The following is a 27,706-nucleotide window of genomic DNA, read 5'->3' on the forward strand; positions in this document are numbered from 1 at the left end:
GCTTATGCTTAAATAAATTTGTTAGTCTCTAAGGTGCCACAAGTACTCCTTTTCTTTCTTCACTATAAAGGAGTCTCTCCAGGGCCTGGAGGCGGAAGACATGGACCTGCGTGCGCATAAATGTCAGGCCCAGGCCTCCCTCCTCCAGTGGGAGATGGAGAACCCTTACAGAGACCCAGTTCAGTCTTGGACAAAAAAACTCCAAAACCAGCCTCTGGAGATTAGCCAGGAACACCGGGGGCAGGCACAGGGTGTTGAGCCGGTGCCAGAGCATGGATAGGACCAGCTGGTTAAGCACCAGCATTCTCCCCCAGAGGGAGAGGCACCGGAGCAGTTCCATCCAGCCCCGCAACCGCCCCATCACCCTGCCCTCTAAACTGTGCAAGTTCTCCGGCAGAGATGGATGTGTGGCAGAAAGGTAAACACCAAGATACAGCAGCGGACCCACGCTCCACCGGATGGCCTGAAGCGCGGGTGGGAGGGAGCTCGCCCGCCACCTGACCCTGAACACCAGGCCAGAGCTCTTGACCCAGTTGACCCAGGCGGAGGAGGCTGCTGAATAAACAGCTTGACAAGCCTCCACCCGCACCAGGTCATTCGAGGACCACGAGGAGCATGCCATAGGCGTACACTGCCACGACCAGCCGCACCTTCGGCTCACACAGCACCAACCCCGTCAACCTCTTGCGAAGGAGACGAAGGAAGGGCTGAATGAATCAGAGTGTACAGCTGACCCAACAGTGGGCAGCCTTGACGCACCCCTCACCCGAAGCCGACAGGTGCAGTCAGGGTCCAGTTGAGCCAGACCAAACACTCTGCGGAGGCGTACAGCACCTGGAGAAACCCCACAAACTGGGGCCAGAAGCCACCTGGAATGGTATGCCAGAAGCTGAATGCTCGCTTATGCTCACCTCCGTGGTTGCAGAGACCTCGGTCAACTCCAATTGATGAATATCAGCGGCAGAGGCAGCGGAAAACCCAGGACCAGCAATCCCCTTCATAGTTTACAGGGGGGTCTCTTCTCCCTCGCCAATGGGGGGGGGGGCGGTGCTGGGACCACACTCCCCGCTTACAGCGCATCCCTCACACGAGCTCCCAGCTCCCCGAAGAAGGGGACTGGCCAGCCGGGTCAGAGCCTGGGAGTGAGGGTGATGACAGGAGGGTAAGGGAAGACGAGGGCGGGACAGCAGGAAAAGGACAGACTCCCCCTGAGGCAAGCCCTGCTCAATGCCAGCTACTGGCCCTACCGCCCTCTCCTCCGCGGGCCCCTGTCTACTACCCACCACAGCGGCGGGGCCCGCATGCTCATCTGGGCACGTCGGGGGGGGCCTCCCCCAAGACCCAAACAGAGTTGACAATGGTCACAGATGGAGGGGCAACCCCAGGGACTGGGCGATCAGTGACGCCGGCCATGGTAAAGCTGACGCCCTCCTAGGTATCAGGGGTCCAAGATACCCCTCCAAGCTGGACCAGGGGGCAGTCCCTCTGGACATGCCCCACTGCCCAGCAGAGAAAGCACCGGGCCTGCCCCAAAGAATAGTAAACCCAGTACTGGGCTCTGTGATGGGCACCAGAAAGGACCCCTCCATAGTCTCCCCATCACACGCCGCCAGCGGCACTTGAACTTGCACCTGCCGGCGGAACGATAAAACGTGGCAGAAGGTGGGGTCCTTACAGCCCAATGGAAGGGGGCTGAGGATGGACAAGGGCTTCCCAAGGGTGGAGAGGAACGGCAAAAGGGTGGCATTGGGGAGGAAGGGAAGAACCGAGGAAAATACCACCCATTCGCCCAGGTCCTCCAAAGGCTCAAGGGGGACATGAACGGCCCCTCCACTACCAAGCCCCTCTCCACCACCTCCTGGGCAGTGGCCTCCGACACCAGAAAGAACACCACTTTCCCAAACATCTTAGAGGCCGCCACCATGGCCGTGGGCCCCACCACCCGCAAGTAGGTTTCTACATGTGTCGAGGCAGACACAAGAAGGCAACACACCCTGTGCTCCCTGGTGAGGGTGGGAAAGGGGCCCTGGCCACCAGGAATGGTATTCTGGGAGACAGCTGGAGCAGATGACGAGGCGGCGAGCGGAGGGGTCGCGGCTACCTGGGGCCCAGGAAGCAGCACCTCCAGGGCTGGTGGAGGGAGCAACGGGTTGGGGATGGGGCCACAGCGGGAGAGGGGACCACCGCCACGGGAGGTTTCACCTTCTGGGCGGGGCCCTTACCCTGCTTCATCCCTCGGCCCTTCCCACCGGCCAAGGGTGCGGTCCCAGAGGTGGAGGTGGCAGAGGTTGCAGCAGCAGCAACGGAGTCTTGGGAGTCCCCATCTGTGCCCGCCACTGCCTCACTGGCAGTGATAGCAGGCAGTCTGGCAGCGGCAGTCGAGGCGGCCATCACAAGGGAGGGTGTGTGGGGGGGACTGAAAGGGAGCTGCAGGAGCAACCAGGGAAGTCCCACCCCCTGGATCACCCACCACAGGAAGGGAGGGATAGGGACAGCCACTAGGGCAGGAAGAGGGGAATAGAGGGTAGGAAGGGGTGGGAGAGAAGGGAAGGGGGGAGGAAACTGCTACCACACCCCACCCGCTAGGCTGAGAGCAGGGCAGGAGGGCACCAACAGAAAGGGACAGAAGAAAACAAGGAACACCGCTCCCAGCACAAGATGAAAAAACTGGCTCCCCTGGCTGCACTAAGGAAAGGTGGGGAAAACTAAGACATCATGGGGGAGTGCGTTCCAGTGAAGGGAAAAACAGAAAAAAAGGGGGTGGGGGGAATCTCAAGCACCAACAGCAGCACATGGGCACGCAGGCAATGAGGGCAGACCAGGAGGCAAAAATCAAGGGGTCGGAATGAAGGGGAGGGTCAGATCAGGTATGCCTCAGGTGTGGAGCAAAAAACAGGGTGGGTTCAAAAGCAACCAAACCAAAAGTGGGGAAATGGGACTGGCAACCATGCCCACACCACGGGATGAGGGTGGGACAAACAAAGTAACCAAGGACCAAAAAACAGAGCAGGGTGAAACAGAGCAAACAGGGAAGTTAGAAGGGGACAGGCGGGGCAGGCAGCAAAGGGAAAGGGGGCAAGCAGCTGCAAAAACAGGGTAGTGGGTGAGGCAGAGGGGAAGAGAGCCCACCAGCTGAATGCAGCAGGTGAGGGAGGGCAAGTCCAAGGGAGGGGAGAGGAAATGCGCACCCGAAAAACAAATGACTGCTCACTGCTGCAGCTGTCCCAAGGTGGAAGAAGGCCAGAGCAAACAGCTAGGCTGGGGAGCAGAGATCAGAGCCAGGTGATAATAGGGAAGGTGGAGGGAGTGGTGGTGGTGGCAGTAGGGGAACGGACAGACCAGGGGGAGGGCTCCACACCACTCCCCCAGCACCCTACAGCAAAGACACCTACCACCACAGAAGCGAAGATGGTATAAACCCCCTCCACGGAACAAGGCCTCCTCTACTCCCTCCTCAGCTCCAGCAGCAGCAACGACAAGCTCTCTAACAGCAGCAGCAGCACGGTCAACAGCAACTCAGCCAAGGGAGGCCCCAAAGGAGATGGAAGAAGCGGGGCCTCACATGCCCCTCTGGGGATCATACCCACAGAGTCCCCTCCTCACAGCAGCAGTAACAGCACCCCAGAAATGGGGCACAATCAGCCAGCACTGCTAGGACAACAACTCTGCAGTAGGAGACAGGAGGGCCAGGGAGTAGTGGTGGAGTGGAAATATAAGCCCAAGGCTAATTAAGGCCTGGTTCCCAGTAGACTAGGGAGGGTGGCTACAGGTTAATTGGAGCACCTGTAGTCAATTAAGGCCCAGTCAGGAACCTCATAAAACCCCCTGCTTCAGGCAGAAGGAGCAAGGCTTGAGGTGTGTTGTGAGATTTGAAAGACCAGAGAACTGAAGTAAGGGAAACTCCCTCCCCCAGTGTCTAAGGACTGAAGGTTCCCCACCCAAGAGGGTAAGAACCTGCAGGGGTTGAGAGGGGCTGCGGGCTCAGAGTGAGGAGCAAATCCAGACAACTTCCCTCCTTTGCCATCTTCCCGGGCTACTAGCGGGGCCCTTGGCACCCCAAGAGCAGGGGCAAGGGGTGGCATCTTAGCCCTCCCACCAAGAAAAGTGCAGGACCCACCATACTAACATTGGCCATCTTGTCACAAGGGGAAAGAAATGATGAGATTCAATTAGAGCTAAAACATTAGAATTAAAATACACAGATTTGGGGATCACATCCAAGATTAATTACAAGTCAGATTAATCACTACTAGAAATAAAGTTTTAGCACAAGCCAGCCCCGCCCCCTGCCAGACCAGAGAAGCAAATTTTGAATTTTTTAGCACATAGCTGGGCCGCTGCTCTAGCAGAATAGGCCCCAAAGCTGAGAAAGTAGGTCTTCCTTTTTGTAAGTTTTTTGAGCTCTTCTTGTTTTCTCCATACAGGATAAACAGATGGTCATCTGTTTTTAAAGGTAATGTATCACATAGTATCTTTCTAGGCACATTTACAACAAAAGATTTAAAAGCACAAATCTATTAATAAAATATTCATGATCCTGAAAGAAGTCCATTCCTACTCCTCCAAAATAGAATGGAACTCCTTCCCCACTAAACTACCCCTTCAGGGAAAATCTGAGTAAACCAACAGGCTTTGCCCTAAAAACCTTCTAATTCTGGCCCTTTCAAACTAAAGAGGAGCTCAAGAACTGAGAGGCCACTACCTATATAAAAATACACACCAAGTTAGATCACTTAAGTTGGATTTCATCTGAGGAAGATTCCACTGAGACCATCTCTCTGATCCTAACCAGTACCTGAAAAATGAAGAGCCTTGAGTCAAATACACCACCTTGAACGGCCTCTGCAAACAAACTGGAAGCAAGGGTACCCTATGGAAAACCATGTAATATGCTCTACAAGTAAGATATGAGTAACAAACAAGGAGCTGCATTCTCCATTAGCTGACACTTTTGAGCATTCTTCAAGTGTAGCCCCAATTAGTGTAACCCAGGCTAGAGGTGCTACAGATGACTGTGGCAAGATCCACATCTAAAAGAAGTCACCAATACCCTAGCCAAAGGGGAAGAAAAATTAATCTGGGTACTTCTGCAAAGTGGGCATCCAAAAGCAGCCACAAATCCCACAGATCATGTACCTTCAGAACAAAAGTTAGCTCAAGTGACCAGCACCACCACTAGGTCTTACCTTCTGTCATATTTTTATATTCCCTGAAATCCAGAACCCAGAAGAAGGATTTATTTTCAGATATTTCAACTTTAGAGTACCTGACTGTGTTTCACTAATATAATGAACCAAAGAGCATACAACTTTTCATTTAGGACAAGTTTACGCAAATTAAGCCATTTTAAAAGCAGCATCTATAATATAGAAAAGTTTGTTTGGGGGTAACAGCATAGTTCCTTAAATCTTCCATTCCTAGTGATACTACGTAGTAAGTGTATCATTTTAAGAATGAGCAAAAAAATCTGAAAGCCACAAATAAGTATATTTGTATAATACTGAATAGCTGATATAATATAATATGGAATAAGTGTGAGCAACGAGGGTAATGCCGTGGTGGGAATATGCTATATAGACCACCGGCCCAGAGGGATGAGGCTTTCTTCAGGCAACTAACAGAAGTTACTAGATCACAGGCCCTGGTTCTCATGGGAGATTTGAATCACCCCGATATCTGCTGGGAGAGCAATACAGCAGTGCACAGACAATCCAGGAAGTTTTTGGAAAGTGTAGGGAACAAATTTCCTACTGCAAGTGCTGGAGGAACCAACTAGGGGCAGAGCTCTTCTCAACCTGCTGCTCACAAACAGGGAAGAATTAGTAGGGAAGCAAAAGTGGATAGGAACGTGGGAGGTAGACACCATGAAATGGTCAAGTTCACGATCCTGACACAAGGAAGAAAGGAAAGCAGACCCTGGACTTCAGAAATGCAGACTTTGACTCCCTCAGGGAACTGATAGGCAGGATCCCATCTGAGCAGATTTTTGAAATATGAACCCATGTTCATGACTTGGTATTGCCACCTTTATTTCTGCGCTGCCTTCAGAGCTGGGTGGCTGGAGAGCAGTGGCTGCTGGCGAAGTGCCCAGCTCTGAAGGCAGCACCACTGCCAGCAGTAGTGCAGAAGTAAGGGTGGCATGATATGGTATTGCCACCTTTACTTCTGTGTTGCTGTTGGCAGCAGTGCTGCCTTCAGAGTTGGGTGGCCAGAGAGAAGGGGCTGCTGTATCCCACTCCCCACCCCCGTGTCCCAGCCTCTATTTGGGAACTTGAAATATGGTAACTCTAGAGGGTCATCACAACCTGAAATATTTTCAAAGGAGGGCCCAACAAAAAAAGTTTGAGAACCCCTGTTCTGGAGTCTCTTATCAAGACGGGAAACGTTTACCCATTCTCCTTAAAGGTACCCACAACCTTTAAGTTTCACATCAAGAGCCACAGAGTGGCAGAAAGAACTCTCTGTGCAGCACTGCACACACCGCAGTGCAGTCTCAGCAATGAATATCAACTCATCTCCTGGTATGAAACTTGAACCATCTTTCTGGCTCTTAGGGAGAGTGCTCCCAATTGCGTTAAAGTCACCTGTGAGATTCCCTGTGTTTCAAAGAGTACACAAGCACATATACATACCATTGAGTTACAAGCTCTTTACAATCATTGGCCAGGGCCTTTTTTTTTTTTTTTTAAATGCCCATACTACAAATCAAACAGCAGAAACCAGTCACAATAGGCCTCACCTTTTTGGCAGTTGGACTTAATGAAATTTCTCCAATTCAACACTCTCAAAATTGCTACTTCAACTCCCCCACCAACATGCTGTGAATGCTGTTATAACAATACACAAACATTTCCTTTTATGTTGTAACAGAGTTTATTTTAATATTTTGTACAACTAGCATTGGTCTCCAGTAATAAGTTATAAGAAGTTTACATAAGCAAGATGTTCCCCACCCCCTGCCCCCCAAGGAAAGGAATGTTCAGCTTCCACCACTTCTAATTTATAGGGAAAGAGGGAATGACATTACCTGAAAAACAAAAATGAAACCTAATTCATGAACAGAATTCTCTGGAACAGTTCTTGGGATTAACTATATCTACTTGGATTCCATAAACAAGTGCAGAGGCCACGCCTTCCAAGACTCATTTAAAGAGCACATTAATCTAACTGAAGTTTTTCTTTCATTTTAGGACAGTTTTTAAATTAATGCCATAATGTTCTGCTGTACTGATATATAGTTTACAATCTAGTACAAATAGTAAATGTTTGTAACAATAGATTTTTCTAAAAGTTATTCACATCTCACCTCATACAACTGTTCCATGTTTCAGTTCCATGTTTTAAAAGGTCTTTCATTTCTTAATGTGCATTTTGTTTTCAAATAAACAGACAAGAGAAACTGACCTCAACAGATATTCCCTTTAAGTAACAGACTACACATAAAACAAATAAATATTTTTTAAAACTCTTCAAGTGGCAACAACAGAGTCTGTTCCAGGGCAGAACCCTGTTATATATTATGTAAAAAGCATTCCAAACCTAGTTCTTCAGCAGCACCCCAATTATTCCAGACAGCTACCTGTACCATTTCCCCTGCCTTCATCAGATAACAGAAAAAAATGAAATCAATAATTTAAGAACTTCCTCTCATGCCCATACACAGAGAACTCAAAGATATGTCTGAGATTACATGATTCAGATTCTCTAGCACAGACAAATTAAGGGTTTGTACAAATGTTTCCTTCCTTCGTCCCTCAAAGCATTTTACCAATAATCCTGAAACAGTTAAGATAGCTCTGTGTAACTTGGAGGATCATTAAAAAAAAAATAATAATAAAATTTTAGTACCAAGGGCTGGCCTCAGGGCTTAGAGGTTAACATGTTACTGCCAGGTTGGAGGCTAACTTTGCATTTTTCATTGTGGAAGCTGGCAGTTTCCTAGACCACTGCTGAGCTTTCAGCCTCTGTGGAAAGCAGCTGCTACAGCACCTACATGTACTTTCTTAGGACACAACTGATTTGGTATCACAGTCTTCTCAGATTCCATGAGTATTGTAATGCTGACAAGTTTGTGAAAAATAGTTTTTAGAAAAATGAAATGGGTGAAGACTCCCCACAACAGACCTGATCCAGAATTCCTGTCAGTGGGAGGTGAGAGTTTTACTACTCTTGGCTGTAGGTGGACAGAGCCCATACCTGGATATTGGGGCGTTTGTTTTTTAAATACCCAATTTAAGTCAAGTAAAAGAAAGCCTTGAATCCTTATTAAAACATTTTTAACAGGAAAATAAAATCGAGACCCAGGAAGTTAAACATTGTTTTTCATATTACTTTGAAAGCCTCATTTTACAATATTATAAACTTTACGACTTCTTAAAGATGAATTAGTTTTTCTGCATCAAGAGGAAGATCAACCCAGTAAACTGGTTTGCATCCCTTGTTAATAGGGATCAGGATTTGTGGCCTAATAAAACTCATGGGGGACTTCTTTTTGTCAAGAAAACAAACAAAAATTGCTCTAGCCATGGAAACTTTCTACCACATCCAAATGAGCATATGTAACACCTTCTTCCACAAAAGCATCCCAAGATGCATGCAAGTGTTATAAAGCATGTTATGTTGTCTATCTCTCAGCAGAGGTTGTTCTGATGCCATGTAGTGGTTTTTCCTTTAAGAAATTATATCCCAGTTTAGAACAAAGCCACCCTTTTGTTTTGTTTAACAGGATTTTTTTTTTTACATGTTCTGTATATACAACCTTTAAAATACACTTAAAAATAGCTGCACACATTTTATATCTCATTGTATAAGAGAAGTGCAGTCCAGGTAGACCATGCTTCTCAATACGTTAAAAAATATAAATAAAACCCAACCAGACTCTTTCTCCTCTGGTAGCCACGCTGGCCCGGAAGGAACCGTTTTAAAATGGGAGTCTTTCACAAAACACGCTACCTACAAATCTCAGGTTAATTTCCTCAAGCACTTCTATAAAATCTTTCCTTACATATTTGATGTCACACACAGCCATCTTAGCAATGAAATCTGTTGCAACATGCATGTGTGAACTGCCCACTCAACCAACTCCAACCGTGAGGATTTTTCTGGCTTGGTAGAAAAAGGAAATGTAACTATTCCTGCAGTATGGCTGGTTCTCCAAATCACAATTCTTTGTTTTCCTGGATGTTTCTTGCACACGCACCCACACTTTATTTCAAGTTCATCTTTCCTTCTAACCAACGTGCAGATTTCTCCTCCAGACCTTCCAGATCTTGATGTCCCAATGAAACAATGTTATCCATCTAGAGGTTTTCCCAAGTAGACCAAAGTCACCTCTGTGTTGCCATACACAGCAGACACTGCTGGATATAGGCAAGCCTTTGGCAATCCTCTGAATGCAACTCCCAAGAACTCATAGCCTCGCTCAAAGGCTAATGTCTTGTCTTCCATGTCCAAGATTACTCGAATCCTCTCACCTATCTGCAAATGGAGATAGGAAGAAGAGTCAGGCAATATTCAAAGAGACCAATCAAAAGGGAAATAAAACAAATAGGCACATAGACAGTAGAACAGAAGACCTTAGGAGAAGGGTGTGTTTCTGTTTCTCAATAAAAATGAATTATTTTTTCTGTGAGTGTCAGTTTTACTGAATGCTCACAAGATTCTGTATAGCTGTACATAAAATTTCAAGTTAACAATCACAATGCTAAATACCCCATATAGGGTACAACCACCAAATGTGACTCTTCACATGTGACTGTTCTGGCAATAAGAATTAATACACTGCATTACATCTACTTCAGTGTTCTGCAGTATGTGGCTATTTTGTAATGGCCTCCACCCTGTATTTCCCATGACTCTGAATATAGCTTTCATTATGATAAATAGGTAAAGCCTTTGCAGAGAGCTTTTAAAGCCACGGAACTGGTTTTAAGAAAGTAGATACTCTATGCCAGGTGCACTAAACCACTTTTCTGGCCAAGCATGCACTCTGAACATCGGCATTACACTCTTATTTACCGATAGAGCAGGAAATTTCAGAACTATGTGTAGGCTTTTCCCATTTGTTTTTGCCAAAAGAAAAAAAAGATATGAGAGTAATAAACATTGTCTGTGCCAGGAGAATCACAGATCAGCATATAAACATGATATTGCATGTCAGTTCATTTACCTAGAGCATGATTTGAAATTTAAATAAGTCACAGCTCCCAACAGCAAGCAGTAACATGATATTGCACAAGCTCCTATGTTGTGGAAGAGTCAAGCTACCCTCAGATGTAGTCTCCTTTAACCTCTAACTTATAAGAGGGCACTTAAGAATGTATACTTTTTAGTCTTTATTTTATGAAAAGAAAGATCTCACATGTTTTACTTAATTCAAGCATACTTTAAAGAGACATCAACTTGAAATCAAGTCAATTAAAAACTAAGATCAAAACAGTTTTGTCTACACCATATCCTTGAGTCTCCATGACCATTGCTATGGTTTTAAGTCAGAGGTGGGCAAACTATGGCCTGCGGGCCCGGCCTGCCGGGCCCAGCTAGCCCCTAGCCCCTCTCCTGCTGTCCCCCCTCCCCCACAGCCTCAGCTCGCCGTGCCGCCACCGTGGGAGGGGGCTGCACTGTGGGGGCAGAGGAAACCAGGAAGGGAGGCTCACCTGCAGCCTCAGGGGAGTAGGCGGGCGACAAATGCAGGTGGAGGACTCAGGAGGAGCACCGGGCGGCTGCACAGCCGGCGGGAGAGAAGTGGTGCTTTGAAGGGGAAACCGCTGCTTCTCTCCAACTGCATGGCTGCCCCTGCTCCTCCTGAGTCCTCCGCCCATGTTTGCAGGGCGGCATTCTGAATGGGGCTTTAGAGGGGGGCCTGTCAGGGGGTGGGGATGTGGATAGGGGTCAGGGCAGTCAAGGAGCAGGGGGGGTTGGATAGGGGGTGGGGTCCCGGGGGGCGGTTAGGGGCCAAGGAGTAGGGGGGGTTGGATGGGTTGGGGATTCTTAGGGGGGCAGTCAGGGGGCAGGAAGTGGGAGGGGGCAGTTAGGGTTTGGGGAGGCACAGCCTTCCCTACCCAGCCCTCCATACAGTTTTGGAACTCTGATGTGGCCCTCAGGCCAAAAAGTTTGCACACCCCGGTTTTAAGTTCTTCCCCACCCTCCTTTCCTGTTAGGATGTAAAAGACCCAAACAAAGGAAACTGACCACACAAAGTAAATAGAAAAGGAGTACTTGTGGCACCTTAGAGACTAACCAATTTATTTGAGCATAAGCTTTCGTGAGCTACAGCTCACTTCATCGGATGCATACTGTAGAAACTGCAGAAGACATTATATACACAGAGACCATGAAACAATACCTCCTCCCACCCCACTCTCCTGCTGGTAATAGCTTATCTAAAGTGAAAAGGAGTACTTGTGGCACCTTAGAGACTAACCAATTTATCTGAGCATGAGCTTTCGTGAGCTACAGCTCACTTCATCAGATGTAGCTCACGAAAGCTCATGCTCAAATAAATTGGTTAGTCTCTAAGGTGCCACAAGTACTCCTTTTCTTTTTGCAAATACAGACTAACACGGCTGTTCCTCTGAAACTTATCTAAAGTGATCACTCTCCTTACAATGTGTATGATAATCAAGTTGGGCCATTTCCAGCACAAATCCAGGTTTTCTCACCCTCCGCCCCCCCCCCCCCCCCCCACACACACACACAAACTCACTCTACTGCTGGTAATAGCCCATCCAAAGTGACCACTCTCTTTACAATGTGTATGATAATCAAGGTGAAAAGAAAAGGAGTACTTGTGGCACCTTAGAGACTAACCAATTTATTTGAGCATAAGCTTTCGTGAATGTGATATATGCCATCATGTGCCAGCAATGCCCCTCTGCCATGTACATTGGTCAAACTGGACAGTCTCTACGTAAAAGAATAAATGGACACAAATCAGATGTCAAGAATTATAACATTCATAAACCAGTCGGAGAACACTTCAATCTCTCTGGTCACGCAATCACAGACATGAAGGTCGCTATCTTAAAACAAAAAAACTTCAAATCCAGACTCCAGCAAGAAACTGCTGAATTGGAATTCATTTGCAAATTGGATACTATTAATTTAGGCTTAAATAGAGACTAGGAGTGGCTAAGTCATTATGCAAGGTAGCCTATTTCCCCTTGTTTTTTCCTACCCCTCCCCCCCCCAGACGTTCTGGTTAAACTTGGATTTGTGCTGGAAATGGCCCACCTTGATTATCATGCACATTGTAGGGAGAGTGGTCACTTTGGATGGGCTATTACCAGTAGGAGAGTGAGTTTGTGTGGGGGGGGTCGGAAGGTGAGAAAACCTGGATTTGTGTTGGAAATGGCCCACCTTGATTTTCATATACATTGTAAGGAGAGTGGTCACTTTGGATAAGCTATTACCAGCAGGAGAGTGAGTTTGTGTGTGTGGTTTTTGGAAAAAAGGGGGGGGGGGGGTGAGAAAACCTAGATTTGTGCTGGAAATGGCCCAACTTGATTATCATACACATTGTAAGGAGAGTGATCACTTTAGATAAGCTATTACCAGCAGGAGAGTGGGGTGGGAGGAGGTATTGTTTCATGGTCTCTGTGTATATAATGTCTTCTGCAGTTTCCACAGTATGCATCCGATGAAGCGAGCTGTAGCTCACGAAAGCTTATGCTCAAATAAATTGGTTAGTCTCTAAGGTGCCACAAGTATTCCTTTTCTTTTTGCGAATACAGACTAACACAGCTGTTACTCTGAAACAAAGTAAATAGGTAGAGTGACTACACACAGTGTTATCAAACACAGAAAATCAACTACAGAAAAAATAATCTCTCTGATCTTTAAATTACAGTAATATTATGTTTTACTCATAAAAATCATAGATACATGTTTCAGAAAAAAGTGCAATTTTTTAAATTTAAGTGCCATTACACAGAACATACCACTCAGATAGCTAACTTTACTTAGAGTGGGGATTTAGGAATATTATATATAAATATACATTTAAACAATGTTCACCGACTAAAATGCAGCCACATCTGAAGTGGAACATCACACAACAACACTACATAATAGTGTAAGTCAGGAAGTATAGCATATTCAATTGAAGCTGTACTGTCAGAAAATCTAGTAGGCAGAACATAGTTAACCAAAAGTGGAATTTGGCCAAAGCTAAATACCACAATTTTGGGGGGGAAAAGTGCCACACACTCCCTAATTATGGCAAGTTATCTGAACATCAATGTTATGTTTCATCCAAAAGATGTCACCTCTAAGAATATCAATTATTGAATAAACATCACTTCTACATCACCCAGGACTTCCTTGGAGAATTCCTATCCAATTACCGACTAGACTCAGCACACTTAACACTGGGATGTACCAAAAAGACATAATGCTTATCAAACACAGCCCTGTTATTGGTGGACAAATCCCTGGTTAAAACATTTAGAATGCTCTAGTACCTTTTATTACAAAAAAAAAAAAAAGAGGTAGCTTCCTTTCAATGAACTGTATGAATGCAGGATAATATCAAATAAGATTTGAGATAAAAGAAAGGTTCAATATTAATTTCATTCTAACTGGAAGAGACAATGTAGGATCCAGAATCCGTATACCATATAGGGATGTAATCTAAAATAAACCAGTAAATTAGAAAAAAGGTTATCAGGTAAATTTTTCCCCTCAAAAGGTAAACATATTGTATACATTGCCATGTCTGACCAGTTTAGGAAACAGACATTTTTATAATAGAAAAGGGACATATTAAAGAACAGTGTTAAGGCTTATTAGGCAATGAAGTCTTTTTCTTGCCCAACAATTCTTGAAGAAGAACTGTTTACAGATGCAGTAGAGCCTCTAGCTGGTGCTTAGTCTCACTCACCTGGTATTTTGGTGCATTATTGCACTGTGGGAAACTGCCATTTACTTCTCCATTATGTAGCAAATTATTGTCCACCAGATTCCACCCCCAACTCTGGTCATCACTGCCCAGCAGTGCTACATAGCCCTGACACTGCATGGGAGCCCGTTTTGTGGCAATTCCAATTACTGCCACTGTGCCAAGAGGGCCCTCCCACCAAACTTCCCAAGCATGACGACCCTCACTGAAACCAATCTTGGTCCTTGCCCCATCTGTGCTCTGAGCAATGGGGTTCCGGTGCAATGTAAATCCATTTTTCTTGATGTACACGTTCCTGGAGCAGTCATTGGTGCTGAAAGCATGTTGAAAGGCCCGTACCTAAAACCACAGGAAGAAAGAAGGGATTTTTGAGTGGAGGGAATAATCATAAAATGAATTAATTCATTAACATCCTACAGCTCATTCCCACCAAATTTCAAACTTTTTTTTAAAACCAGTGTAGAAGAGACACAAAAGTACGCAGGATCAGAGGTGCCAAGTTCCTGAGTTCCCGAGTGGTGCTCAACAACCCCCCCCCACTCCACCCCAGATCCCGCCCCCACTTCACCCTTTCCCCCAAGCTCCCACCTCCGACCCTTCCCGCACCTCTTCCCACCCCTGCTCCTCTCCCTCCCTGCCAGTGCCTCCTGCACACCACTGAACAGCTGATTGTGGCAGGCAGGAGGGCTGTGGGAGGAGCTGATCTGTGGGGCTGCCAGTGGGTGCAGAGCACCCATTATTTTTTTCTTGTGGGTGCTCCAGCCCCGGAGCACCCAGAGTCAGCACCTATATGCAGGATAGTGGGTTTACTGGTTGAAGACTCCAGAGACTAGGGAACCAGAGTACATGAGCCCCTGACACAGAGCAGTAGAGAGAACAGAGGGGAATGGTAGGAAGTGGAGGGCACCTGTAAGACAAGCAATTAAAAGCCCTGTCAATATTAGGGAAATTTTTCAAATAGCCAACCCGATTTCAGCTTCCCAGGCCACAGCAATGGGGACAGCCTCCTGGCTGTGCAGAGTATTTTAAGCACAGTTGACCAGACTTGCTTTGAACAGCTGGTAAGACCAACGCTTAATACTATGGCGGCAGCTTAAGACAAGCCTTCCTTGCAAGAAGATGACAATTCAGCAGCACCAGATCTACTTGCCGTTTTCCAACAGGGGAGATGGAAGTTGGGCAGTGGGTGTGGGGAGGCGCAGCCAGGGAAAACCTGCTCTCCATAGGCCAGTCCCATTGTCAAGGCGAAGGTAGAGAACAGTCATTTCAGGGAGTAGATAACGGCTCTGGCAGCGCTGGGGCCGGGACGGCGGGCGCGGCGGGAGGGTCTCCCCCAAAAGTGCCCGGGTGCGCGGACAGCGCCGGCCGGCCCTGCACAGTCGCTATCGCCGCGCGGGGTGCCCTGGCCCTGCAGCGATCCCGGCGGCGCAGCACGAGCCGCCAGCCCTGCCCCCCGCCGGGGCGGTTCGGCCGCTGGGGGCCTGTGGCGAAGCCCCGCTCACCTTGCCCTTGTAGGTGGGCACGTTGCAGAGGATGTCGGTGCGCAGCGCCTCCTCGGCCAGGCTGCGGGCGGCCAGGCTGCGCCACACCTCGCTGTTCTCGTCACCGTGCAGGACGCGGTGCCACAGCCGGCAGACCAGCGCGCAGCTGCGCAGCTCCCGCAGATCCAGGTAGGAGAACACCAGCTCCAGCACCCTCCCGGGCAGCCGCCAACCCGTGCCCCCCGCCGCGCCCCCGCCGCCGCCCGCCGCCATCGCCTCTGGCGGCGCTCACCGGCCGCTCGCCCCTCCTCTCGGCGCCGGCCGGCCGGCCGGCAACAGCCGCCGCCGCCCGTTCCGCGAGACCCCCCGCGACGGCGCGAGCCGCGGTACCAGCCCCTGAGGCGGCGCCAGCCACACTAGCCAGCCTCGCGGCAACCGGCAATACAGTGCGGGGCGGCGCGAGCTGTTTGCCCTCCCCGGACTGGCGACAAGTGCGGGCGGAAGTGAGCTCTGCGGTTGGGCAGGAGGGGTCCAACTGAGATTCCAGAGTGCCACAGTTTATCCCGGGAACATAGTAGTTAGCGATGCCCAGCCCATCCACCCGGCCTTCTCCACAGCAGCTTCACTCCTACTTTGTACCAGGAGAGAGTGAAAGCAGGGGCACCATGTTGGTTAAGGGCAGAGCTGTCATAGGATCTCGGAGCGCATGCGCCTCAGCGTACACTACCTTGGCCATAGAGGAGACACAGAAGTCCGTTGAGTTGACGTAATTATGCTGCGCCGGAACAGGCGGGTCACGCGGGGAAGCTGGGTGCTTGGTGTACTTAGAGGTAACGCGGCCTCCTTTCCAGCGGCCTTCACCCCCTCGTCTCCCTCGCAGCACGGACAAGAGCGAGCGGTGGGAGCTGCTTATCCCCTGGCCTTCCTTCCAGCTCATCCTTCCTGGGCCTTTCCCCCCGTCCCCCGCTCCTTGCCTATAGTTATTTCCCTTCCCCCCACGCCGGCCTTCTTGCTAGCTATCGCCTTCCCTGCTCACCCCGCTCGAGCCTCCCCCTCCGCGCAGGCCTTACCTCCAGCCCTCTCCCCTTCACCTGGGCCTTCCCTTCAGCCACCCCACTCACCCCGCCCCCGCTCGGGCCTTACCTCGAGCCATCTCCCTCACCCAACCTCTCCCCCCGCATCGGGCCTTCCCTCCAGCCACCCTGCCCCCCCCCCCGGCTAATCCTCCCCCTGGGCCTTTCCTACCATTCCCCCGCTAACCTCCCTCATGCCGTCCTCCTCACACACACCCCAGGCCTTCCCTACAGCCACCCCCAAACACCCCCCCCTTTCCTGGTCTTCCATCCAGCCATACCTGTCAGGTCCTTTCCTCCAGCCACCTGCACTCCACTCACTTCCCTTTGCAGGGGCCCTTTCATACGGCCACCCTCTTCCTGCTTACCCCCTGGGCCTTTCCTATACCCCCCTCGATCCCCAGTCACCACCACTGGCTTTTGACTACAGTCACTTCCACACAAACCCACTCTCATCCATCCCATGGGGGGAGGAGGGGAGAGCTTTGCCTACAGCTGCCCATCGTTCCTCTTGCTCATCCCCGCCACCAGGGGCCTTTGCCTATGACTGCCACCCCCAACTGTAAACCTCCCCTACAGCCATGTCCTACCCCTGTGTGCACGCAAAGAGCTTTGTTAGATGTGCTGTATAGTTTTAAAAAGATCCCTGCTGCCAAGAGTTTACCATTTAAAATCATATTAATATATTTAACATCATTGATCTTTGCCTCCACCACAAAATTTGAACAAATCATGTTTGGTTTAAAATAGAGGCGATGCTTCTTATCACACTTTGAATTGGAATGACAAATTGCTGAAATACTTAATATATTTGTGTTGTTTCAACCATAATATGTAAAGCTGTTTACAAAGCCTCAACAATTTTAGGCCCTAGCCTACAATATGATTCATATAGGTGCCAGGGTCCTTCCAGGTGGGTCCAATTGCAGGAGCAGAGCTTTAGACATACTTGCTGATGACTCCAACTAATAAGGGTAAACATGGTCATCAAGCACATTAGTAAATTCAAGTTAGCTAAAGTTCAAGCCCTGGGAAGTCTGGACCAGCCACAGATCTCCAACTCCTGGTATGTGACGTTCTGTAAAAGCATTCTGCTAGCAGTGTCACATGCAGGTATGTGCCACCTTGCAACCCCATAGTAAAGTAAGTGCCGTGTATAAGGAATTCAGCATGGTTTTATCATGTTCTTTATATCCTATTATACTAAAATGTAAAATATTTTACAGACCCACTTTTTTAAAAACGTGTGGGTTTATAAATACTAGCAAGGTTTTTTTAAAGAAAATCCACACTTTTTCAAAGTGGCTTTCTTTGCCCCATAGAGTGGGTTGGCAGTGAGGTTCTAGGACAGGTGTACCAGCAGACTGCAAGCAGTGGTGTCACACGCAAGAAGCTGGAGACTGGTGGTGATTCGTACTTTAGGACCAGCAATGGGGCCAAACGAGCAAAAAGTTTTACCTTACACAAATGCTGAATTCCTCCTCTGATGAGGCTTCCAGCAACTTCAGAAAAATGCTGAATACAGTTTTTTGCACATCACATTTTTATAGTTTTAGATGCTGGTCTCTTTTACCTGAAAATTCAATAGCTAAAGTCAAAGCACCAAAGAAAGTTCCTCAACCTTTTCTCTCTCAATGGCTCTGAACAACAGGTTACTTCCTCCCTTCTGATCTCATATTTAAACTTGTTCACTTCATCCCTCAATTAACTCAGTTCCTCCGACCTCCACCAGTTTACATCATTCTGGCTTCACTGACACTAGACTGGTGGAGTCCTTTTTTATTTTTTCATTTCAGTTTTTCCATATCTCATCTTTGTATGTTTCCTTTCTGCTTATGTGGGTAGTGCTGTATATAGCTAAACGATTGTATTTGTTCTGCTTACAGTGATGATGTTACTTCATGCAAACCCCACCATTATCAAAATAAGCTTATTGTTTAGGAAGAATAGAACTTTGTCTTATACAGCAATTTTCTTACTCTAGGTATCTGTGTGCTTTACAAAGCAGTTTAGTGACTGTGTAGTCAGAGGAAGTAGTCATGCTGTAAATGGTAGATTTCACACAGCTTGGAACCTTAGAATTTGTTTTATGAAAAGGGAGTGTTGGCCAGGATATTAATGCTTGGTCACACTAGGAACTTATGTCAATATAACACCACACCTCTGAGTGACAGTTAACAGACCTAACCCCCGGTGTAGACAGCGCTATGTTGACGGGGCGGAGGTGGGGGGGTTCTCCCATCAACATAGCCACTGCCTCTTGCGGAGGTGGAGTACCCACACAAATGGGAGAAACTTTCCTGTCAGCATAGGTAGCATCTTCACTAAGTGCTACAGGATTCAGCTGCACTGCTTCAGCTCTGAAAGTGTAAACAAGTCCTGAGATTTTTCCCCTACTCTTTTCAGTAAGTGCAATAGAAACTTTAACTTATGTGTTGTGATAGCACCTAGATACCCCAGTCAGAGACTGTGACCCCATTGTGCTGAGCGCTATATGCACATAATGAAAAGACAGTCCTTGTTGCAGGGGTTGCAGCTGAAGTAACTTCCACCTAGACAGCTACTCAAGATAAGCAGAACGTGATTTAATTTAGTTCATGTACCGGACAGAGCACTTCTCACAATAGAGCAACCAGGGGATGATGCAAAACATCAATAGTGTTTGAGCCCAAGTCCCAATTAATGTGCTTACCTATACAGGTGTCTGTTTTACCTTAGGGACACTAGTATCCCATTCAGTACATGTCACTGTGTCAGCCAAGCATGCTTTCATTCTTAATTTTTTACTGTAATAGGAAAAACCCTTCCCTAACATCAATTTGTTTTCTTTCACAGACTCCTTTGAAGTATCATGGCAGTCAAGTGGACTAATGGACATTCCTCTTCTATACTGTGCTTGAATGTAAACAAAGAAGGGCTGGTAGCTTCAGGAGCAGAGAGAGGAGAACTCACAATCTGGAATGAGGAGGGGATTCATTTAGGACAGATACAGCTCCCGAGGGCAGATGATGTCACCTGTGTTGTGTTCTCTCCCACCTATCCCAGCAGGCTGTACACCTCCCATGGTGAAACCATTAGTGTATTGGATGTCAGATCCCTTAAGGGGCCAGTTGAATGCTTTCGTCTGAATGAAGAAGAGATCAATTGCCTGTCAGTGAATGAGATAGACAGTGTCCTGGCTGCTGCAGATGACTCTGGGGCAATAAAAATTATGAACTTGGAAAACAAGAAAGTCAGCCGGTCCTTGAGGAGGCATTCAAACATCTGCTCCTCAGTTGCCTTTCGACCTCAGCGCCCTCAAAGCCTTGTGTCTTGTGGACTGGACATGAAGGTGATTTTTATAGTAGATGGTGGATGATGGCTAGAGATCTTAAAATATCAACCGGATATGAGTAATTGGATGATAGTTAATGTGGCTCTCCAACACTCCTAATGTGGTCCCACCATAATAGCCAGCAGTATAGTGAGGATATTCATAATGCTGTTTTCTGCACAGTAGTTGCATTGTTTCTATTGTTGCCTTCCTTTATTATAAAAGAGTTGGGAAAGCAGGAATTAGAGCAGTGATACTCAGACTGAGGCTCGCGAGTAGCAAGTGGCTCTTTAATGCGCCTCCTGTGGCTTTTTTCAGCACATATTAAAATACTATGATTTTATTATTAACCAATCAGAATGCACTTTTACTATGTTATTAACCAATTTTAGTTGATAAAATAATACTTGGTCACTCATTTTGCTGTGATAATTATTTGTATATATTTATATATAATATAAACCCATTCATATTTAAATATGAATGTATAGCACTATAGTAAATGAAAGAATGAATTCACACTACTATGACTCTTTTGGGTAATGTTGATCACCAATTTGGCTTCTGAACCACTGAGGTCTGAGTGTCACTGAATTACAGTATTCTTTCAAAGGGGGTGTGAGAAGTGGCAGCAGAGCTAAAAAAAGCAACTAGCCTAAGACAGAGAGGAACAGCCCTTGGATAGTTGTGGCTGAGAACTTCAGTCTGTCGTCAACAAACAGATCACAGGTCAAATCACCCAAAGCCTGAATTAGCCAAGACTCAGAGGTTCTGTCTGGTGTGAAGAAAGGGGAAAAATCATGACAGAAGGTGGCTGTAAAGAGCTTGCACCACATTAACTATCATTGTTTTTCTTTATGCATACTGACTTTTTCCAATATTGCAAATATATTAAATATTGCAAACAGAACTTTGTGAGTGGTTTGCAAAAAGGGTTAACCTTTGATACTACTGTTCTGACATTTAATACAGATTAGTTAAAAGCACATTTGACTGATACATACAATGATAACGAGGTTTTTGTTTAAAATTTAATGGGTTATTCCTTTGTTTTAATAACCTCTTGAAAGTTTAAATGAAATCAATTACTTTTTTTAAATTGTCCTTCCTCTACCTCACTTCAAATTCCAACTTTAGGTTTACTGTTTAGGACTAGATTTCTTTTTTTAAAGAAAAATATTTAAATGTTACTGAATCACATGGACTTTGCAAAAAGATAGGGGGAAAGTCAGTTTGGGAGTATACCCTAACTTTGACAATGTACCCTTTATTAATCCTCCAATGATAAAACATGACTCAGGTTATTCTTTGAGCATAGAGATGCTGGGGTCTGTTTTTTTTTCTTGAAGGCAAAATCCACTGGGGGAGTGATATAAACTTAATGCAAACAACATTCCAAACATTGCAGTACCCAGGTTTTGATAGCTTATTAGGGTGTAGTCCTGCAAATAGGCCCCTTGACGTTAAAGGACTACTTTTGTATGGAAGGGCTTTCAGATTCAAAACCTGACACTGGATGCGTATTTCCAGGATATCCTGAGGGGTGGGGTACTCCTGGAACTGGCATAGCCATCTCTACAGGTCACTGCTATTTTATTTACTTGCCTCTAAGTTTTGAGAGGGGAAAAAAAACAGCTTTGAGTGTTCATCCTATGACTTTAGCTGCATATATACTAATTCCCACGAGCACTATCACATTTGTCATGTTCTAGTTAAGGTGATAGTGTTCATTATAAACCTCAATTTTTGAATTCATAATGTAGCTGTAATTCAGTAAAGGCAGACTTTTTTATATAGTGGTTAAGATTTGGAAACCTGGTTGCCTAAAGTTCCTAAATCTATAGTTAAGTACTTTGAGAAATAATTTTCAGAAGTGCTGAGTACCCAAGAAATCAATTGAAGTTAATGGGAGGTGCAGGCACTCAGCACTTTTGAAAATCAGGCCATTTATTTTAAGGTGCCTAAATATAGATTTAGGAGCTTAACTTTACACACCAGGTTTGAATATTTTGGTCAGAGTCTTGTCCTTTTATATGTCTTTTTCTCACGTGCTGGGGGTGGGGTGGGGGAGAGAATAGATGTTTTTACAGTTTCTGAAGCTTCCTTGTGTTCCTGTAGCTCAGTAGACTCATAGACTTTAAGGTCAGAAGGGACCATTATGATCGTCTAGTCTAACCTCCTGCACAACACAGGCCACAGAATCTCACCCATCCACTCCTGTAATAAACCCCTAACCTATGTCTGAGCTATTGAAGTCCTCAAATCATAGTTTAAAGACTTCAAGGTGCAGAGAATCCTCCAGCAAGTGACCCGTGCGCCACGCTGTAGAGGAAGGTGAAAAACCCCCAGGACCTCTGCCAATCTGCCCTGGAGGAAAATTCCTTCCTGACCCCAAAGATGGAGATCAGCTGAACCCTGAGCATGTGGGCAAGATTCACCAGCCAGTAACATCATTTTTTTTGCATTACCACCTAACACACATCCTAACCCTGTTGGGTGGCTCATCCATAATTCTGACTTGCAGTACTGGAAGTCAAATAATGCTCCATTTGGAAGCATATTTATTGCAATATGGGGATTTTGCAGGTGGTAGAGTCTTATTAAGTTTTATCATCTGGAGATGTGTTCTCACCAGATTATGATAATACAGGAAACGATTCTGATCATCTTGTATTGTCTCTTCAAATAAGTGAACTCAAATGTTCAGTGAGGTGAGTATGGAATTTGGGTTGTGGTCCCCTTCCCCCAACTGATAATGGGAACTATGCAGGTAAATCCCTGTGTGCTGTTTTGGAGACTTAGGCGGTTACTGTTAAAGGGCCACTACCTGTTAAAATTGATAATGTTTCATTTTTATATTTTACCCAGCCTTGCTAGAGAAACTAGACTGGCCTGTTTCTAGTCAGTTTCACTTCTCATGCAGTAGCGCAATGCTACACTGAGGGTTGCAAATACTGTGGTGTGATAAATTGGGAATATAGCTGTACAATTCATGGATTGTGTATGAGCTAATGAACCCTATGTGTCAGTCAGGCTGCAAACTCCATTTTGAACATGCAGCCTTTTGACTTCTCTATGGTGTACTTCCTTCCATGTTGGGTTAAAAATTCCAAAGGTGGTGTCAGAACAACAGTAGAAGGTAGTTGACTCCTAAGTACCCAATCATAGGAAACCTATTCACTCCAGACAAAAGACTGGTCCTAGCCCAGAAGAACTGCTTAGCAGGGGAAGTCACAGCAACAAAGTCACTTGACAAGGGTTTGCCCTCCTGTGGGGAAGCTGGCAAGGGTGTTGCCTTAAGGGGAGGCTGAAGGTTTGAAAAGGGCAGAGGATGGTCTGCTCAGCTGGGGTTGGGGCCATTTACTGTAGTCTGAGGGAGAAATCACTCACCTTGTAACACCCTGCCTTCCTGGACCCATATGGTACCCCAAGGAAAGGGCCAGCTAGCAAGTGAGGGATCTTGCAATTTCAAATGTATGTGGCCCACCTGTTGATCACTTTAGATAAGCTATTACCAGCAGGACAGTGGGGTGGGAGGAGGTATTGTTTCATATTCTCTGTGTGTATATAAAGTCTGCTGCAGTTTCCACGGTAAACATCTGATGAAGTGAGCTGTAGCTCACGAAAGCTCATGCTCAAATAAATTGGTTAGTCTCTAAGGTGCCACAAGTACTCCTTTTCTTTTTGCGAATACAGACTAACTCGGCTGTTCCTCTGAAACCTTTGTATCATGTGTGGCCTCCTGTGCTTTATCTGTTAAAGAGCAATTGTGCTAGAATCAGTGCAAAGCCTGTCTATCAGTATGTGTTAAGCATTCACAATTTTGCCCCGGGAGAGTTCAATGTAATCAGAAGCTTCACACTTTGGATGGAGTTCTGGGAGAGGGGTGTGTTTAAGTATCAGGGGGTCTGACGGGTCAGTGCTGCACCCAGAGGGCCTTAGGCAGCTGGACAGTAGGTTCCAACACTCAGAAGGAGGTGATGGATAAAAGATTTCCGCCACTGTTCCCTCTAAGCTGTGCACGTGTGCGCATGCACACATCCTAAACACCGCGCACACAAAATTTGCACAGAAGCACAAAAATTTGCACAGAAGAAATTTTTTGCACACACAGCCTGTCAAAAATTAAAGGGAACATTGGTCTGTGCCCTGAGTGTCAAGGGACTCAGATTTGGGACAGTGGCTGGACTCCATTCAGGCTCCAGGAACTTGAAACACCCTGGGGGTCCAGAGCACAGAGGCTTGGATTCCCCTGAACTGTTAGTATGTTATCATGAAATTTGGCTAGTATTTATATAATGTTTTAAATATGTTCAGCATTATCTACAAAGTCATCAACCCCCACTATGAAGTAGGCGTTCTCCCCATTTACAGATAAGGAAATGAAATGGGTAACCAAAGGCGGCAGAGAAAGTGTCTGACTCTCAACACTGTTCTCATTCCCCATTACACTGGTGTGTTCCTTTTTCAGTTTCATAGTTAAAACTGTCAGTGTGTCATGGCTACCACTGCTCAGATGCCTCCGAAAGCATTCAGAGTGGTTTCTTCACCACTTCCACCTTCTCAAGGGTTGAGTCTTAACTCTCCAAAGGAAGGCTGTTTCAGCAGCTGTAGTGCTAAGTCATTTTTTATGGTTTGATTTGAAGGTTATGCTGTGGAACCTGCAGAAAGCTCGCCCACTGTGGACCATGACCCTGCAGGAGAACGAAGCAGAGGGAGCAGAACACCAATCAGCTGGCCAGTTCTTTAATCCTCCCCTAGCCCATTCTCTGTCTGTTGCAGCATGTGGCAACATCTTTGGTTGTGGAGGTGAAGACGGTAAAATCCGGATCTTCAGGGTAACAGGTGTCAAGTTTGAACAGGAGCTGGGGTTTAAGGGTCACACTTTGGGGGTGTCACAGGTCCTCTTTCTGCCAGAAGTATATTGGCTGCTTTCTGGAGGAAATGATGGGAAGGTGTTATTGTGGGATGTCAGCAGTGAAGTTGGGAAGCAACTGAAGAGTCCTGTGAAATCCATCCACAGGAGGAAGGCCAGAACACCAACTTCCACCAAGAGAGATGGAGAGCCCAATGCAATGGTTACAAATGAACATGCCGGAGTTTTACCAAAACTAAGCATAGAACATGGAGAGAAGGTGAACTGGATTTCATATGCAGAGATCAAAGGCTTCAGGAGGGTATTAGTTGCGGATCAGAGCAGCTGTATATCTGTATATCCTCTGACTGAAACCTAGACACACATTGTTTAAGGAAATCTTGGCAAGTAGCTAGTTTTCTGGGTTGTTGTGAGCTGGCCTACCTGGTTCTCTACAGAGTACCCTCCTGTTTGTTACCATGGAGAGTAAACTTCCTGTAGCTTAAATAATTACCAGCTCTTATGCATGTTTAGAAGCGGCCAGGAATTTGCTGTGGCACATTATGCACATAAGTAACATTGCTTTATCTTTTTCAGTAGTGGCACATCTTCACTGTAAATATTTTCTTATGGGGGTTGGAAGATGGTGCATCTTGAATATAGGTGTGACTTTGTTTGAAATGGATTGAGGGGAGGCTCAAAAATGAGCAGACTGAGGCAGGCTCATGCTGCAGGTTGTAACATGCAAACATTGTAAGAAAGAACCTATTCAGTCTGGGAGAAAAATGGTGGCCTTTTCTGTAAAAACTAAATCAATGGGTGTGGTAAGCTTTGCTGCAGGTGTAATTGACTGGAGTCCTCAAACTCCTGCACTATAAGAAAACTACTAATTTTCCTGCTTTGCCTCCTTACCTCTTTAGTTCTTTGCTTTCCCTGTTTCAACATTTCTGGCAAATTAGGCCTAAATTAGACATATTCTCTGATCATCTGAGCTGCAACAACTGAAAATGTGGGTTTCAAGCATGTTTGAACTATTTTTAATTTAATATAGTTAAGAATAATTACAGAAGTGGGTTAAATAGCTAAATTGATTAAAGTTCATCATTAAGTGGGATTTTCAGACTGGAACAACATTGGGGGTGGGGGGAAATGTTAACAGCTGTTTACTTGGCTTGTCCTCCTCTGATTTCGTGTCACAGAAGAAAAAATCTTTTAAATCTGTTTTAATAAAAGCTTTCTCCCTCACTGCTCCTTGTGCTCCTGCTTGCTCTTGTATGACTATCCTATGTAACCCTATATGCTGTGCAAAATGTGAAGTTGAGCATTTTATAACTTAAATGCAGAGTATAATAAAAATATAGAGGGCCAAATGCTGCTGTCTTCCTTACACAAATAGTATCACTGATTTCAAGCGTTCCTTGCATAAATAGGGCGAGCAGGTTCTTGCCTTAGGTGGACTGTTAGCTTAAAAATGGGGGGGGGGGGGTGATCAAATGTAAATCCTGTGCCTTGGAAGTTATTTAATAAACTCTCGGCTTTTATGCGATATGCAAATAATTCAGAAATTGTATTTTCCCAGGATGACCTGTATCACTAATGTGCTAAAAGTGCACTACTTCTACAGTTTGGAAACCAATCTGACCAATTAAATTATTTCCATCTCTTTGTTTATACATGTAAACGAGCGATCTTTGCCAAAAATACTGAACTTTGAAGTATTAAATCTGAGATTACTAAAATAAGGTTAATTTGTGTTTGTCAATTAGAAGCTTTTTTTGGTGGCAAGCAGTAAGATAATGGGAGAGATGGATTGTCCTTTTATCGTAAGAAAAGAGCCAAACTGTAACTAAAATACTTAGTAGACATTCCCCTCTGGCTACCAAAATAATCCACTGTACATCTGTGATGTTGCACTCCATATACTTTATGAAAATACGATAATGAGTGTGAATATAATGTAACTAGAATATGCTTTCTGCAAAAGGTCTTTTGTAAGGTATAATTACAAAGCTTATAATCTACTGAATGTTCATCCTATTTGTATGAATGTATCATTTCTATGTCTGGAGTTAGGAGAATAAGATATAAACTTGTATTACTGATGTAAACATGTTAAGTGGAAGACATTAAGGGTGCTTTCAGAATCAATCACCTGTAAATGGCTCTATTTACTTGTAAGCCTTCCTGTGAGTCAGGCCAGAAAGAATGGAGGCTTGGGGTCTCACAGGACATGTGATCATGTCACCTGGTACTGGAATTCATTTTAAACCTGGTGCTTTTGCATTTAGAAGGAGGGGTGGGGACCCAGAGACACAAAAGATTTCCGCCTTTTGCCAAAGCCATAAAAGGGGGTGGGACAGAATAAAGGGGGCTGCAGTCATGAGAAATCCCCTTTGTTACCACCTGAGGTGAAACTAACAAGAAGTGTACCGGGGAAAGGATTGGGCCCAGACTAGGAAGGAGTCTAGTCTGTGAAAGAAGCTTATTGGAACATCTCTGAGGGTGAGATTTACCTGTATTCAGTTTCTTAATGTATTAGGCTTAGACTTGTGTGTTGTGCTTTATTTTGCTTGGTAACTTATTTTGTTCTGTCATTACTTGAAACTACTTAAATCCTACTTTTTATGCTAAATAAAATCACTTTTATTTATTAATTTACCCAGAGTAAGTGATTAATACCTGTGGGAGTAAACAGCTGTGCATATCTCTCCATCAGTGTTCTAGAGGGCGGACAATTTATGAGTTTAGCCTGTATAAGCTTTATACAAAGTAAAACAGATTTATTTGGGGTTTGGATCCCATTGGGAGCTGGGTGTCTGGGTCCTGGAGATAGGAAACCTGCTGAACAGTTTTGGTTAAAGTCTGCAGCTTTGTGGGTGTGGTTCAGACCCTGGGTTTGTGTTGCAGCAGAGTAGCGTGTCTGGCTCAACAAGACAGGGTTCTGGAGTCCCAAGCTGGGCAAGGAAAACGGTGTCAGAGGTAGTTTCAGCATGTCAGTTGCAAGGGGGTCTCTGTGACTGAGCCCATCACAATGGCATAGTTGAACACGATTGTGCACAGCTGATTGCTTTGAGACACTGGCAGTGA

The 27,706-nt window shown here is 45.8% G+C and overlaps 3 protein-coding genes across 6 annotated transcripts in view; 2 read left to right on the forward strand and 1 right to left on the reverse strand.

Annotated features, from left to right (window-relative positions):
- Nucleotides 1–6,849: 6,849 nt before the first annotated feature.
- On the reverse strand, nucleotides 6,850–15,358 carry FBXO45 (F-box protein 45). Its single transcript, XM_048862841.2, has 3 exons — nucleotides 15,048–15,358; nucleotides 13,880–14,236; nucleotides 6,850–9,477 (listed from the first exon to the last, which is right to left on the reverse strand). Exons 1-3 carry the CDS (start codon nucleotides 15,132–15,134, stop codon nucleotides 9,292–9,294), a joined length of 630 nt encoding a protein of 209 aa, XP_048718798.1. The 5' UTR covers nucleotides 15,135–15,358; the 3' UTR covers nucleotides 6,850–9,291.
- Nucleotides 15,359–27,706, forward strand: part of SMCO1 (single-pass membrane protein with coiled-coil domains 1) — a 29,366-nt gene continuing 17,018 nt past the window's right edge. The window contains exon 1 of the mRNA XM_048862842.2: nucleotides 15,359–15,567. Coding sequence (XP_048718799.1) covers nucleotides 15,431–15,567 — 137 coding nt within the window. The 5' untranslated portion in view covers nucleotides 15,359–15,430. The remainder of the gene's footprint in view (nucleotides 15,568–27,706) is intronic.
- On the forward strand, nucleotides 15,478–27,273 carry WDR53 (WD repeat domain 53). Of its 4 annotated transcripts, none has more exons than XM_075132298.1 (3): nucleotides 15,478–15,567; nucleotides 19,287–19,782; nucleotides 24,411–27,273. In XM_075132298.1, the coding sequence occupies exons 2-3, from the start codon at nucleotides 19,303–19,305 to the stop codon at nucleotides 24,996–24,998; spliced, it is 1,068 nt and encodes a 355-aa protein (XP_074988399.1). In that variant the 5' UTR covers nucleotides 15,478–15,567; nucleotides 19,287–19,302; the 3' UTR covers nucleotides 24,999–27,273. The 4 variants fall into 4 exon arrangements, with proteins under 4 accessions (XP_074988399.1, XP_048718793.1, XP_048718794.1 ...); XM_048862836.2 differs by lacking the exon at nucleotides 15,478–15,567 and adding an exon at nucleotides 16,075–16,208; XM_048862837.2 differs by lacking the exon at nucleotides 15,478–15,567 and adding an exon at nucleotides 16,125–16,276.

Source organism: Caretta caretta, chromosome 9 (assembly GCF_965140235.1).
Source record: "Caretta caretta isolate rCarCar2 chromosome 9, rCarCar1.hap1, whole genome shotgun sequence".
NCBI classification, from domain to species: Eukaryota; Metazoa; Chordata; order Testudines; family Cheloniidae; genus Caretta; species Caretta caretta.

Coding starts and splice junctions, on each gene's coding strand:
- WDR53 (XM_075132298.1), top strand. CDS start 19,303: ATGGCAGTCAAGTGGACTAATGGACATTCCTCTTCTATACTGTGCTTG. Junction 19,783..24,410: donor CTTGTGGACTGGACATGAAG/GTGATTTTTATA, acceptor TTTGATTTGAAG/GTTATGCTGTGGAACCTGCA.
- FBXO45 (XM_048862841.2), bottom strand. CDS start 15,134: ATGGGACTGGCCTATGGAGAGCAGGTTTTCCCTGGCTGCGCCTCCCCA. Junction 14,237..15,047: donor ATCTCCCCTGTTGGAAAACG/GCAAGTAGATCT, acceptor CTGTGGTTTTAG/GTACGGGCCTTTCAACATGC. Junction 9,478..13,879: donor ATAATGCACCAAAATACCAG/GTGAGTGAGACT, acceptor CTCCATTTGCAG/ATAGGTGAGAGGATTCGAGT.